The sequence below is a fragment of the Chaetura pelagica genome, unplaced genomic scaffold (assembly GCF_000747805.2).
Source record: "Chaetura pelagica isolate M959 unplaced genomic scaffold, ChaPel_1.0 scaffold142, whole genome shotgun sequence".
Lineage (NCBI taxonomy): Eukaryota > Metazoa > Chordata > Aves > Apodiformes > Apodidae > Chaetura > Chaetura pelagica.
In genome coordinates, this window is record NW_009952973.1 from 2,735,830 (window position 1) to 2,750,245 (window position 14,416).

Below are 14,416 nucleotides of genomic sequence, written 5' to 3' on the forward strand. Positions count from 1 at the left end.
AATGCATCAGTTCAGGTCCACAGGATCAGAAAACCAATGACCAAAATTGTTACATAACCTTGTTTGGCTTATGGATTTGGGGATCTATCTCCTGAAGAATTCCTATTTCTTGTCATACTTGTCCATTGCCCTCTGTTAACAAAATGCCATCAATGTAACTAGATAAAGCCCCTCACATAACCTTCAAAGAAACAAATCTAAATTAGGCTATATATCAGAGCATGTGAAGACAGCTTTAGAAGGACAAAAACTGGAAAATGTCACTGTCCTAATAAGAAGTAAGGAGGAAGAGCTGAAATCTCTGTGCCCTAACAGCCACTTTTTTCATCCCCCTCTGAATACTGAACAGCTTTCACAGCTATTTAACTTGCAAAGATTGAAGAACTTCTGTGTGACATAGTGGCAATTTTAATGCTTGTTTTTTTGTTGTTGTTGTTTTTTTTATAAAGTTTATTTTTTACAAGAGTCTAAAAGTCTTTCTCCTCACCACTAACTGAGCGTAATTACCCAGGAGATCTGATTAAATGCAATCAGATTCCAAGCACTGTAAGGTTGGGAATACTGTCTCTCATCTAAATGGTCTCCTCATCATGAAATGTCAGCAATAATGATCTCAAGCAACTTCACCCTGAATTAGGTCTGCCTTTGATAAAATACCATGATAGATCTGCAAGAGAGTGGTAACTTATAAACTTATATGGTCTTCATGATTAAGCATGACATTTTTCCTATACAAAGTGCCAAAACTGGAAAAAAAAGGCCAAAAGGTCAAAATCTGAAGAAGAAACCTTTCAAAGAGAGGACTGATGCAAAACCAGTGCTGCTAATATGATCCATGGGGACTCCCTCTGACAAGCCTGCTGGGGCAGTTTTAAAATGACCAGTTAAATGCCTGTGAAGATCCAGCTCCCTAATTATTGATGGACCTATATATTTTTGGCATCAGTTATGCCCCAGAGAATCTGATTGGACAGGCAGTTAAAAGTCCATGGTTAAATAAATTCTGAACTAGCCAAGACAAGCAGACTGACTTCCTAAGAAGATTAGTTTCTTCTGTTCATCAGAATATTTTGGAGACCATGTAAGAAAGAGAAAATAGACACTATTTTGAAAGACCAGAGCCTTGCAATGTTGTTGCAATACACCCATATATGCACATACAACAGCCCAAAAAAAGCTTAAAACATAAAAAATAATCTCCTCTGCATCATGAAGCAAAACTGTTGATCAGGACACATTCATGTTCAAGGGCTGGCTCTTACATAAAATAGTAGTTGCAGATGAGTTAACCACTCTCTGAAAGACATTGTGGACATTTGTAGATACACTGCTCCTGTTCTTTCCAGCTGACACTGAAAACTATTTAAAGGTTAGATACCAAACTACAGGGGCTTTTTTGTCACCATGGATAAGGGGACCCAATTTGTGAGATTCAGCATGTCTTCAAAAACATTCATCCAGATTTGCTTTTGCCATATTGTTTTCTTGCTTTCATCAACACTCCTTCATTGAACCTCTCTCCAGAAACCAGAAGGATGAGGAGTAACACCAGGAAGTAAAAGGCAGAAAAATACAAAGTAAATCACTGAATCAAACAGTTAGGTAGCTGGGCATTATAACAATGAGTGAAATTGAGACTTATTCTAGCACAATATGGGGAAAGAATATTGGTATAAAAACAGATTGAAAAGAAAGGATAAGTGTCTTGAAGGTTCTTTTATTGCTCCTCAAGAGTAAGACCTAAACATTTTAGGAATTCAGATATTATTGTAAAATATAATGTTTTTATTATTTCTTACAATGATTAATAGACTTATGGCTTAAAATAGTGGATAAGTGGCATATCACTTGCTCTAAACTGTACTGGAATGTACCATCTTTCCCATTGTCCCATTCATTCCAGTGAATGCAAAGGCTTCATATGCTAAACTTAAATCACTCATCTTCCACTAGAATTATTTTCCAGCAGAATCCAAGTTTCAGTTGTATGAGATGACTCCAAATAAATTTTAAAAAGCATAATAAAGAGAAAGATAACTATATAATAGTCTTTCTGAATCGTACAGTACCTGTAGAAGTATCCACTGTGAAAAGAGAAGAAGATTCTCCTGGGACCAGCTCGTAAGTGACAATGCCATATATTCCTGAATCTCTGTCTGTGGCAACAACATTGATGATCTCTGTGCCTGGTTGTGTGTGACTGCTGATGCTTGTCACATAGATGGCTTGTTCAAAAACAGGTGGATTATCATTAATATCATCTATCTCAATGCGGACAAAAGCTTGGGCACTCAGCCCTCCCTGTTGGATAAATCAGAAAAAAAAGAAACCCACAAAAATTAAGATCAATTTTAAAGGTGTATACAATAGAATGATACACATCTGTCTTCAGTCCATCACCAGGAAACTAAACATGCTGCAACATTACTGAGGAATTAAAATACCTGTTAAAAAAATGGAGGTATCTTTAATACTCCAAGATTCTACATTTACTCAAGTTACACACTCAGAACAGCTCAAATGGGCTGAGTACACAAAGAAGTTCAACTTCTTATGATGGTGAAGTGTGAAGTCAAAGTTATTTTTGTTAATAATAACAAGCACTGCACATGTCATATCCTTGCTACTCTAGTCTCATTTGCTTTTACTGTAATCACCTAAACACTACCTACTCCTGCACAGAGAAAAGTCACGTGCCCCTCAGGTGACTGCAGTTGCCCAGCAAAGCAGGAGTAACTTCTTTTTGTCTATGAGTCTTTTAGATTTAAGAGCATGACCATCACAACAATCAATATGAGGCCTCTTCAACTATTGATTAGAAACACAGGCCGAGAGCAGAGCAGTGAAGAACAGCCAAAGGCTGACCTGTAAAGCTACAGCCCACAAGACCTATCCTCAATTTACCACCCAGGCAAGTTCAAGAAGTTCAGCTCAAGTGGCGTATTTGCCGATACATATATAAATACACACACAAATATTTCTATTTGTGTGTATACATTGGTATGTATGCACATGCACACTTTCTGTACACAGAGAGAAAACAATATCAAATTTTACGAAAGGACATACTTGAAACAATTTATTGATGTAAAATTTATAACTGATCACATAAAATTACTTCCAGCACAGCTTCAGCACGATATCTTTTCACAATCCCAGCACTGCTCTCCACATGGTTGAAGCTCCTGCTACAGGTGCCCACCAAGACTCCACTAAAATACCACTTGAGCAGCCACAAGACGACATTTAGCCTTGCTCTGTAGTGAAACTCGAGAAGTAAGAAAAAAGCTGGTTTATCAAATTTTGCTACAGCAAAAATGACAATTTGCCATGGCAAAGCATTGAATTTTCTGATAATCTGGAAAAAACAGAGTTCTGTGAGTGCTCAAGTGTAAACCCCACAGTGCTCAGAGTGAAACGAATGGCAATTAACTACTCAAAGGCACTCCTTTACACTCCCTGTGGACTCCCTCTATCAGCTGGGAGGGATTCATATTTCCAAGTTTCTTTTACAGCTGTAACAACTACAGACACTTTTAAAAGAAAGCAGCTCCACTTATGGCACAGCTAACAGCGGATGCTGGGGCCCTGACACATACAACAGAGGCACAAAGCAGCACACGTATGTATAACCTGCACATGCTATACACCAGACATTAATACACAGACTGAAGATGAATCCTGTGCTCTTCAAAGTCATGCTGAGAATGCTGTGCTTGCATTGATTAGTCACTTACTGAAACTTCTGGCACAGGTCAGATGTTGCTGCATACACATGACAAGCTATGCTAAGCAAGCCCAAACTTAATTTTGAGGTCACAGTAGCTATGACATAAAAAAAATAGCTAGGTTGCATATTTCTGCAACCAAAGCATTCATATCAATTATTTTTAAACCTGACCTTCATTAAACTATCCAGTGATAGTATCAGACTGGATACTTCCCTTTCAGACTTGCCCTGCAGCATAATAGTCTTCTCCAAAACTATTTTTGAAGGTTTGCTTATCATGTCCCCAGGGTCCGGCTTTTGGGCAAAAATACTATCTGCATTCCCCCTGACACTTCCAAGAGATGTTAGCTTTCTTCTGTTTTGCTTTGTTTCTTCCATATAGTAATATTACCTCTGTTGGGTGGCAGTGACACCTTCATGAAAGCTCAAATATGTGGAAAATTCAGATGATCTTGTGCATCATGCATCTCTGTTGCACTAAACTAGGAGATCTAGCCCATATCCTCCTGGTATGCTTGGGTTTTCTTCCAAAGAAAACAAGATATGACATGATTATAGAGCTAATGCTGCCACAGAGGCAGCCAGCAGTGAGCACATGCACCCGGGGACAGGGACGGAGCAGGGTGCAGGGCTAGTACCAGCCTCAAACGACTGAGACAGCCCTGTGCTGATATGGGGAAGTGGAGATGTACAGATCTAGTGGTCTCACTGCCAATATCCCAAACCCACTTCAGGGTGAGCTTCTTCCCCAATGTCTTGACTCCCACAGGAAGGAAATTCCTGCACAGGAGCTAAAAGGAGAATCTTGTGTGCTCTGTTCAAGCCCACTGTCAGAAAATGCTCTGTGGCTCCACAGCTTTCAGGTACTTCAGGACAGGTATCAGAAACGACATTTTTAAGGGAACAGGGCCAAGGAAGATGCAAGGTCAAGAACAAATAGCATCTAAAAAGAGGCAAGTTTGGAACAGCACAAAACCAGGCTGCAAAACTCATGATAACTTCTGTTAAACTGATCTTCCAAGTTTAATTATTACTAAACAGACAAAGTTCTCACTTTCCCGCAATTTTTTATTTATCTTATGGAGTTATGTAAAGACTGGAAATCAGTTAAATCAAAGTATATGGGAGAAATATATTGGACACCTACTAACTACTTAATCTCTCAGAAGAAAGATGAAGTTTTATCTTGGAGACAAATCCTCCTTTTCCCAAAGAAGCCATTTATTCTCTCACACATGAATCAAGTAAAATATAAACTCACAATATTAACTTGCTAGGGCCCAGTTCTTACTCTATGAAAAAATTTAAGTATCATCCCAACTGAGAAGGAATAAACTGCCTCTGTTTCTAACCATATGAATATATTTCATATACTCAGAAGCACGCACAACATAGCAGATCTTACAAAATATGAAGCTTGATTTAAACACCTTTGCTGCTGACAGATTTACATTTGTCAAAACATGTTACAGGCAACAGAAAGCCACAGTTGTTTGTTTTGAAATGTTTTTTCTCAAATGTTCAATATTTGTAATTACTGTTGCACTGTTTGATGCAACAAAAAGTCACAATTAGTAGCACTTTTTCAGAATCCTGAGAGTTGGGTCTCCTATGGAACAAAAACAGGACATATGAAACCACCACCAAGTCAAAATAACCACAAGTACCTTGGCAGGACCAAATTTGTGCAAAAATATAAAGCTATTGGTACGTCTCTTTATCATGTCTCAAAAAAATAACTATCCTGCCTTTGGCAGAAGAGACTCTTTAGCTTAGTAAGCAGAAACAGTGTTACTTCAAATAGCTTTATGTCTTCATCTCAGTGTTGTGAAATGCTTAAGAACTCAGCAAGATTTCCATGACAGCCTGGAACATTTTTGTCAGTGAAGTGTGCTGTCAGATTTTTGTTCCCAACTAAACTGTGATATACAGGATCTTTGACATGAAGACATTTTTTTCATGTGTGTGCGCATGTTAAACTTAAAACATACGTTGCCTTGAAGCAACAATGCTGTCAAAACAAAGAGAGACTGCCAATTACTTAAAACCTTGTACTTCAGAAGCTTTGTCTGTGAGCGATGGGATCTTGTCTCCATGTTTCAATGGCTTCAGTGTAAAAGACAAAGAAAACTGGAGAAGCAGTGTGGTTTACCAAAATGCAAGAGATGAGAACAGTGTATTTTTCCATGTAGAATGGCAGTAAGATGATCTCTAAGGTTTCACTATTACACAGGAGAGCAAATTTTAAGCTATTGAGAGAGCTATTTAGCAGTTTGGAAATCTGTTTTTGAGGGCTTATGAGCCCACAGGCAATTTCACTGTCTTAAGTCAAGCAAGTAGGGCAGAAGACCAGCTTGGCTGAACAGAGGACTGACTCCTTGTGGATCCCTAGAAGAAAAAGAAATTGTATGAACTCTTCACAGGAAGACTACAGAGCTTTGGTTCATATATGCAGGAAAGCTCAGCTACCATTGAAACTGGCCAGTGTTGTTTCACCTAAGAATGACTTTTTCAAGTATGTTAATAGAAAGCAAAGGTCTAAAGATAAGACTGGACCAGTACTTGCTGAAGACAGTCATCTGACTAAGAGGGATGAAGAAAAAGTGGAGGCATTAAATAATTTTTTGCCTCAGTCTTTATGCTGATCCACTGATAGGACACATGGAAATGGTTCAAAGATGCATCAGGGGAGTTTCAGATTGGACATTAAGAATAATGTATTTACCAAGAGGGTGGTCAAAAACTAGCTTCCTTGAGAGGTGGTTGATACTCCAAGCCTGTCAGTGTTTAAGAGGCATTTGGACAATGCCCTTAGCAATATGCTTTAACTAAGTCAGTCCTGAATTGGTCAGGCAGTTGGTCTAGATGATCATTGCAGGTCCCCTCCAACTGCAACAGTGTAGTCCTATTCTATTCTAATCAGTACAGTGGGCATGGATTCCTTGGGCCAACAAGTTAGGATGAAAGACATGCCGTGACATGTCTTCAACCCTGAAAACATCTAAAAGCTGTGACTGAAGTCCAGAATAAAAAGGAAACTCAAACAAAAAGTTCTGTCTTTCCCTTCTCACTCACAATCAGGACTAAGGGTAGTCCTATCACAGGGCTCAAGAACCTCACTTGGAGAAAACAAAACTAAAGAAGTCTACTCTGGAAAGAGAAAAGAAACCACAACAACAAAAACAAACCTAAACCTCTGAACTCTCAGTAGGTTATAGAGATGTGGTGTGGCACTCCTTGACAGTGGTGAGGTACAAGGAGTGATAGAATACCCTGCCTGTGCTCTGCAGTTTTTTCAAACTTCTTGCCACACTTATGAAGAGAGATGGTGTGCTGGTACTTGCAGTGTGTTACCTACAGAGAAGTTTGCTGCTAGAATTGGTCTAAGCCCAGTAGCAACTCTCACAAGCATTGATCATCCAGTTTTCTCCAGCTTTTGAAGAAAACTGTGTGGCCCAGCTCCTCCCAGAGTAAGGCTGCACATTCCTGAACAGCCTTCATTGTGCACCAGCCCCAAGATTGAGCAACTCAGACTTTGGCTTTAAAGGCCAGAAAACTATTGATGGTAAGCTGATAGTACAGATGCCACTAGACAGAATTTAAATTAGCATTATTCCAATTCAATGTTACAGATTTTCTTTAACACCTGCAGGCATTACTGTTTTTTTCTGGTTGAAAGAGAGGTGATGGGCATCATAAAATATCCAAATTAATGAAAAAAAGACTAAATTATGCATGATACATCGCAATAAAATTTGCCACTGTATTGCAGCAAAAGTGTGTGCTGTTAAAAAAAAGAAGTTTCCAGCATGAAAATTATTTAAGTACACAAAACAAACACAAAGGAAGCATAAATTTATGTACATAGTAGTTTGGAGATCCTCAAGTGAGCAGGGAAAGACACATAGTAGAGTGTCCATTTCAGTCACGTTGTGAAAGCAAACAAAAAGAAGCCAAACAGAAGAATTAAAACATACCAGACTCAATTTGCATATATTCAAAACCAAAAAAGTAGTAATTTTGTTGACAGAATCACTAAAGCTGAAAAAGACCTTTAAGATCATCAAGTCCAGCCTATGACCTAACACCACCACACTGGCTAGACCATGGCACTAAGTGCCACATCCAGCCTTTTCTTGAACACATTCAGGGATGGTACCTCCACCACTTCCCTGGAGTCCATTCCAATGTCTAATCACTCTCCTCATGAGAAAGTACTTCCTAATACCAACCTAAACCTCCACTGGAGCAGCTTAAGACCACGCTCTCTTGTCTTCAGGTAGCTGAAGAGGGTGATAAGGTCCCTGCTGAGTCTCCTCCAGGCTAAACAACTCCAGCTCCCTCAGCCTATGCCTATAAGACTTTCCCTCTAGTCCTTTCACCAGCCCTGTTGCTCTCCTCTGGACCTGCTCCAGCACTTCAATATCCTTCATGAAGTGAGGGGCCCAGAACTGCTCACAGTACTTGAGATGAGGCCTCACCAGTGCTATGAACAGGGGGAGAATTACATCCCTACTCCTGCTGGCCACACTATTCCTGATACAAGCCAGGATTCCATTGGCCTTCTGGGCCACCTGGGCACACTGCTGGCTCATGTTTAACTGGCTGTCAACCAGTACTCCCGGGTCCCTCTCCTGGGCTGCTCTCCAGCCACTCTTCCCCCAGCCTGTAGCGCTGCCTGGGGTTATTGTGGCCAAAGTGCAGGACCCTGCACTTGGTCTTGTTGAATTTCATGCCATCGGCCTCGGCCTGTCGACCCAGCCTGTCCAGGACCCCCTGCAGCTTCTTCCTACTCTCCAGCAGATTGACACTCTCCCTGTAGCTTGGTGTCATCTGTGAACTTGTTGAGGGTGGACTCAATCCCCACATCCAGGTCATTGATAAAGATGTTAAATAGGACTGGGCAGTGTAATGCTTTTGAGAACATGCAAATAGTTTTATTATAATTCCTCTTTTTCTGCATTTTCATCCTTGCAGGATTATGCTTCATCTAAATCTCTCTTAAGTGTTTGTGAAGGTTCTCCAAGCAACGTAACTTTTACCCCTTTTTTTCCAGAGACAGAAAATATTGTAGCAAAATTGTAAGACATTTTCAGCTGACTGCAAATTCAAAGGCTCCCCTCCCCAAATGCCTACTGAAACTGCCTCTGACCTGTCACAAGTGCAAGAAATAGAGCTGTTATGACTAAGGGTGCAGTTTGAATGGGGGTGTCCCAGGCAGAGCTTGCGTGTGAATCACAGGAGAGTCACTGTCACTACTGGAGCAGCTGTCAATCTGCCACAGACAGAGACCCAAGGAGAAAACTAAATGCAGAAGCCATGGAATTCAGTGCAAACACCTTTCTAGAAACCTAGCTACATGATTTCTTCTCATATACAAGCATTTCAAGGAGTATCACCAAACATATATGTGAAGTCAGTGACTTCAGGACCAAAACCAGTGTTGCCAACTGAAAATGTTAACACTCTGATCAGTCTTGTCCTCATTTAATCAGTGAGAGTGCTCCCACATGCTCTCACAGGATGTTTATTTAACATCAGTTTAACAGAATCTGTTTTCAACTTGCCTCTCTACAGGCTCCTAAGGCAACTGCAGTTCTCCTATTACTCTTTCTACATAGCGCATAGAAGATACAACCAACAAGCTTTGAAAACCATGTAATAGAGTAGGCATGAACAGGTGCAGGAAACTGATAGTTTTGCTGTAAGACAAACTGAGCACCACCTGGAAACTTCTTTCTTTTCCTCCTCATTTCTAATTAACTTAGTTATTTTCTTTCCTTTCCATCTCTCTCCCTCCCCTTTGTCAATAGTGACCCTTCAGTCTTCCACTGTCTTTTCTGCACACATTTTTGCCCTGGTAACAGCCTCTACTTTGAAATCCACACCTAATGTCTTTTAATCTATCAAAATCACCAGCAGAATGCCAGGAAATACAATATCCTACTACAACTCTGCTGTAAAAGTGAAAAGTGGCTCCACATAATTTCAGGGATACTGAAAATTGATAAAAATACTGAATTTAGATGCTTTAGTATTTATGTGTCAGATGAGCTAATTTTTAAAAGAAAAATCAATGGGATCTACAAATTGCTGAGTAGCAGTAAAAAGATCAAGTCCTGCCTGTCCCAGACAAGGCAATAAAAAATTGAATCCCTCTCCCCATTATTGAACTTCTGAAAGCACAAGGTCCCTCAAAGAAGATAAATCACAGACCAATTTAATAATTAAATCCTCTATTGTTTCAATGCATTGGCATTTTCCTTTAACTTTAATATTAGATTTATCACTAAAGCAATAATTCAACAACAGAAACAGAAAGGCAAAAAGCTTTTTTCATATAAACCTATTTTCTTTCACATTTTCAAAAATCTTTTGGGCCAGACTGGATACCTGAGAAACTTGTCAGAATTCCACTCTATTGTCCAGCTCTCCCTTAGCCTTCATTAAGAAGATTAACCTTTATATTCTGGATACATGTATGGACTCTTTGCATTGATACAGCTTCAAACCATGTATATGCAAGAACAAAAAGAGTGATGGATTATAGCAGAATACATAATTTTACACTGTTATTCATTGTGACACTGGCTACTTTATTCTTCAAGACTTGGAAATATGTATTCAGGTGTATGCTAAAAAATTTTGCCTAGAAAGGAATTTTGAAGACAGAAATCACAAATCATAGAAACTCCAGAAAGGGCACATAGACTTAGTTCGGCTGGGAAGATTACAGACACTATCCTAACAAAAATATCTACATTCTTAAATTCTTAGATATTCAAATAAGATACAGCCACAAAACAAAAACACAAACAAAAATATAATCTTATACAACTGCTTCTCCTTGAAATAAATCTATGAGGGGAAAAAACTCAAACTGCGAAAGGCACTGTTAATACAAGAGAATGGTTCTGTAGCCTCTGAAGTAAATACTTAATGGTGATAGTTAAAGAAAAAAAGCAGATGCTTAACTATTACACATATATCCAAATTCAATGGCATACAAATACACTCTCAGCTACTACATTCTCATAAATCAACAATCAATACCAAGCATTAACAGCAGCTATGTAAGTTCATCTACTTACTAATATAGAAGTCACACTCCCCTAATTTTCTGCAGTGCACTGTAACAAGGACAGAGATTTTAATGAAAAATTTAGTTCTAGCACAACTGAACTTAAAAGAATTATATTAGACACACTTAGGACAATAAATACAAGATTAACTTCCAAAGTATGAAATTAATAGTATGTAGCTTCATACAATTTACTTTCAATGTTTTTCAATTCAAATTGTGCTGCAAAATGTGACCTGAATTATATGAATCAGTAAGTTTAAAAAAAAGTATCCGTATGTTAAAATTAATATTTGCAACCAACCAGTAGCCTTCTCCTTCAGCCTCTTCACAGTTCACTACTAAAGCTGAAGAAAGGTAAGAAAAGTACCAGGGGTATCTGCCTGGGCCTCTCAGTACGAACACCCTTTGGATACTTTCATAACAAAATGAACCCAGAAGTTATTTTCTTGCATTCTTTTTCAGAAATCAGGCTACCAAAATGTTCTATTACAGAGTATGCAGTAGAGCAAGTATCCACACCCAGACATCTCTATGGGTTCCCACTACATCGAATGCACCAGCTCACCCTGCAAAGTGGGAAAACTTTCTGACATGTTGCTGCAAGGAGGCTATACCCAGCCACAGCAGCAATTGCATCAGCCAGCTAAAAAGGACAAGGAAAGCAATCAAGGAAAACCACTGGCATCCACAGCCACCAGGGAGTTTCAGCACAAGGTTAGTGTTTTTATTACTGCTGCTGTCATCTTGAAAGCAGGGAGCATAGGTAACCTGGAGTCCACTGGTTCCAAGAGAGGGAGGAAAATAAGCAGGGACTAACACGTCCTAAAAATGTTTCCCAACAACTTGTTTGGGAGTGATTTTGGATTTCACAGCCAATGTTATCAATTTTGGTCCAAATTTATGCTTTGTGAAGTATCCCATTCTGCCCTCTGTAGGAGTAAGAAACATTCAAAATCATACATTTTTCACATATTCCATTCTCCTTTAAAAACATACAGCACATCCAAACACGCAAACGCATTCATGTGTCTGGCAGTATGGAAGGGTGAAACTTACCCCATCTGTAGCTTTTACTAAGAGATCGTAAGTGGTTGGATCTTCTTCTCTGTCAATGTCTTGAGACACACAGATCTGACCAGTACGTGGGTCAATCTGGAAGGCTTTGGATTTTTCATAATAATGGAAGCCATCATAAAGAGAATATGCTATTTCACCAAACTGGTCAGCATCTGCATCTGTTGCCTGGACCTGCATGGAAACAAGAGGTAAAAATGAAACCAGCAAAATCACCACTCCTTTGTTCAAAATAAATAACAGAAATATTGTTCTAAAGGTACCTGTTTGTGTTTTAAAAGCAAATGTGCATATACACAATAAATTCCACCACACTCTGCTACCTAAGCTGGCTATCTGCAGTTTGTAAAAGAATGACTTAGCTTCTCAGAGTGTAATTATTGCAACAAGCACATAAGATCATTTAGACCTCATGTGTAACATTACTTGTTTATTTGCCCATAATTAACTCAATCAAGTGGATTTTCCATGACTGCAAAAGCCATACCTTAAGTTACTTTGCCTTAATATTGTTTTTACCAGTGGAGGTAGGTCTTAAGAAAAGCACAACACATGTAAATCACAAAAGTGCTGTGGGACATTCTTATCTAATCTATTACCTAAAAGAGCCGTCAGAGTTTAACTTTGTACCTCATTTGAAAGAGGACTTTGTGCCATAGTGATCCATAAAAGTTAAGGCCTGGAGGGGGTTTTAATCTCCAGTCCTTTCTACAAGCAAGAGCTCTACCAATATAACTAAATGTGACCATCACAAGCATGCACAGCATAAAGAGAGAGATGCACAAACTGCAGAGTCCCTGTCAGAGACTTAATTACCTTGTCAGTGTAGTTTTGCATGTAGCTATAACTGACTGAGAAACATTTTTTCTTTTCAGTTATATTAAGTACATCCAAAAAGTATTGTGAATTCTGCTGTAAATTCCAAACACGTTGCAAATAAGTACTTTAAAGAAAGACTTTCAATGGATCACACTTGACCAATACGTTAGATGTATAGAAGATATTCTCAGAAGCCTGTGAAAACCCAGGGTGAGTTTCCATATGCTGTATCACATTCCCTCAACTGGGTTTTAAAGGACCCATAAGACATTACACAAAGAGTAGGAGGTCAACTCTCATTAGATGAATCTGTCATTAAGGCAATGACTAGTCCAGAAAGCATTAAAAAACCCAATTATTTAAAATCATCAGGCAACTTTAAGCTTTAACACAGAATACACCTGAACGTTTTTTTTTTCTAAAACTGAAAGCCTTTCTTTGATGCACATGGGAGAGGCAGAAATCAACAAAAACTTGAAAATATTTTAATAAATGCTTACTGTAGCAATAAGCTTTGCCATTACCATAAACACATGCCTGTGAGGAAAGTCTGTGGGAAAGGGGCTTGTTTAGCCAGGAAAAGAGAAAATTTTTGGGGTGGTTTAATAGCCCCCCCACCAGTCCTCAAGGAGAGGCTACTAGAAAGACAGTACTAGGCTCTCTCCTCAGCTGCAGAGCAAGAGATGAGTAAATACTGGTCACAGGCTGATGCTAGAGAGGTACCAGCTGTTTTTTTTTTTCTCTGAAGATGATTCAGCACAAGAAGAGGCTCCCTGCCCATCAGGGCTGGGGTCTCAAGAGTTTTGAGACACAACTGGAGACAGCCCTGAACAGCTGGGGCTGTGCTGGAGACCTCCCACCACCCCCTACATGTCCAGTGGGGCCAAGTAATAAACTGCTGCCCAGCTACAACAGCACTTGTAACACAACTGTGTTGCTTCATCAGCCACCAAAAGTCAAATCAAGAGGATACGTGAGTGTGAAACTCTTGCTCTTTTTACACAGGGTGAATTGGTTAAATTAGTATTTCATAAACAGAATAGTTTTCTACACTGCATCTTTAATTTTATTGCCCTAAGATCTCTGAGAACAAAACATTTTATGCTGGGTTTTGCTCTTTTCTGGCACATTCCATTGTGGAAGTTTTCACTCAAATGTACAAACATCTCAGAAGAAAACAATTTATAAAAATACGTATACATTAAGAGAGCGAGTATTTTCAGCTCTCTAATTTGTCACTATTGGAGACACTGAAAGGATTTATCTTCCTCATTTGGTTTAATTTCCTACTTATTCCTTGAGTATGATAAATATGAAATTTTCCATCAGCCTACTGGTGCAAGTAAAATGCCTGAGGACCTTAACAAAACATTGCACACCTTATTATCGTAAAGCTCAAGAGTTAAAACTATCAGGAGTTCACAGAGAAGACCTGAGTCAGCCATTGCCTGCACCTCACTGAGGTTAGAAAGGTGAGACCCACAAACATCAGCTACCAACAGGACAAAGGCAGAGGTCGACACACAAGAGTCCAAACTAAGTGGCTGGCATGTTTTAGGTATGGCTTCAAGAAAGACCAAGCATGCCATTGCTAGGAATAGTCCCTGGCCTAAGTCTGGATGAGGTAATTCTGTTTTGGGGATGTAAATCAATTTAGCTGCATAGAGACAAGCTGTGCCAGGTCATTTGGCCACAGGGCCCCAGAACAG

General features: G+C 39.3%; 1 protein-coding gene across 1 annotated transcript in view; it reads right to left on the reverse strand.

Moving 5' to 3' along the window:
- DCHS2 (dachsous cadherin-related 2) overlaps positions 1 to 12,545 on the reverse strand; it is a 63,446-nt gene extending 50,901 nt beyond the window's left edge. The window contains exons 1-5 of the mRNA XM_009995984.1: positions 12,519 to 12,545; positions 11,871 to 12,062; positions 11,380 to 11,457; positions 3,119 to 3,358; positions 2,070 to 2,301 (exon numbers count right to left, since the gene is read on the reverse strand). Coding sequence (XP_009994286.1) covers positions 2,070 to 2,301; positions 3,119 to 3,358; positions 11,380 to 11,457; positions 11,871 to 12,062; positions 12,519 to 12,545 — 769 coding nt within the window. The remainder of the gene's footprint in view (positions 1 to 2,069; positions 2,302 to 3,118; positions 3,359 to 11,379; positions 11,458 to 11,870; positions 12,063 to 12,518) is intronic.
- Between the last annotated feature and the right edge of the window lie 1,871 nt (positions 12,546 to 14,416).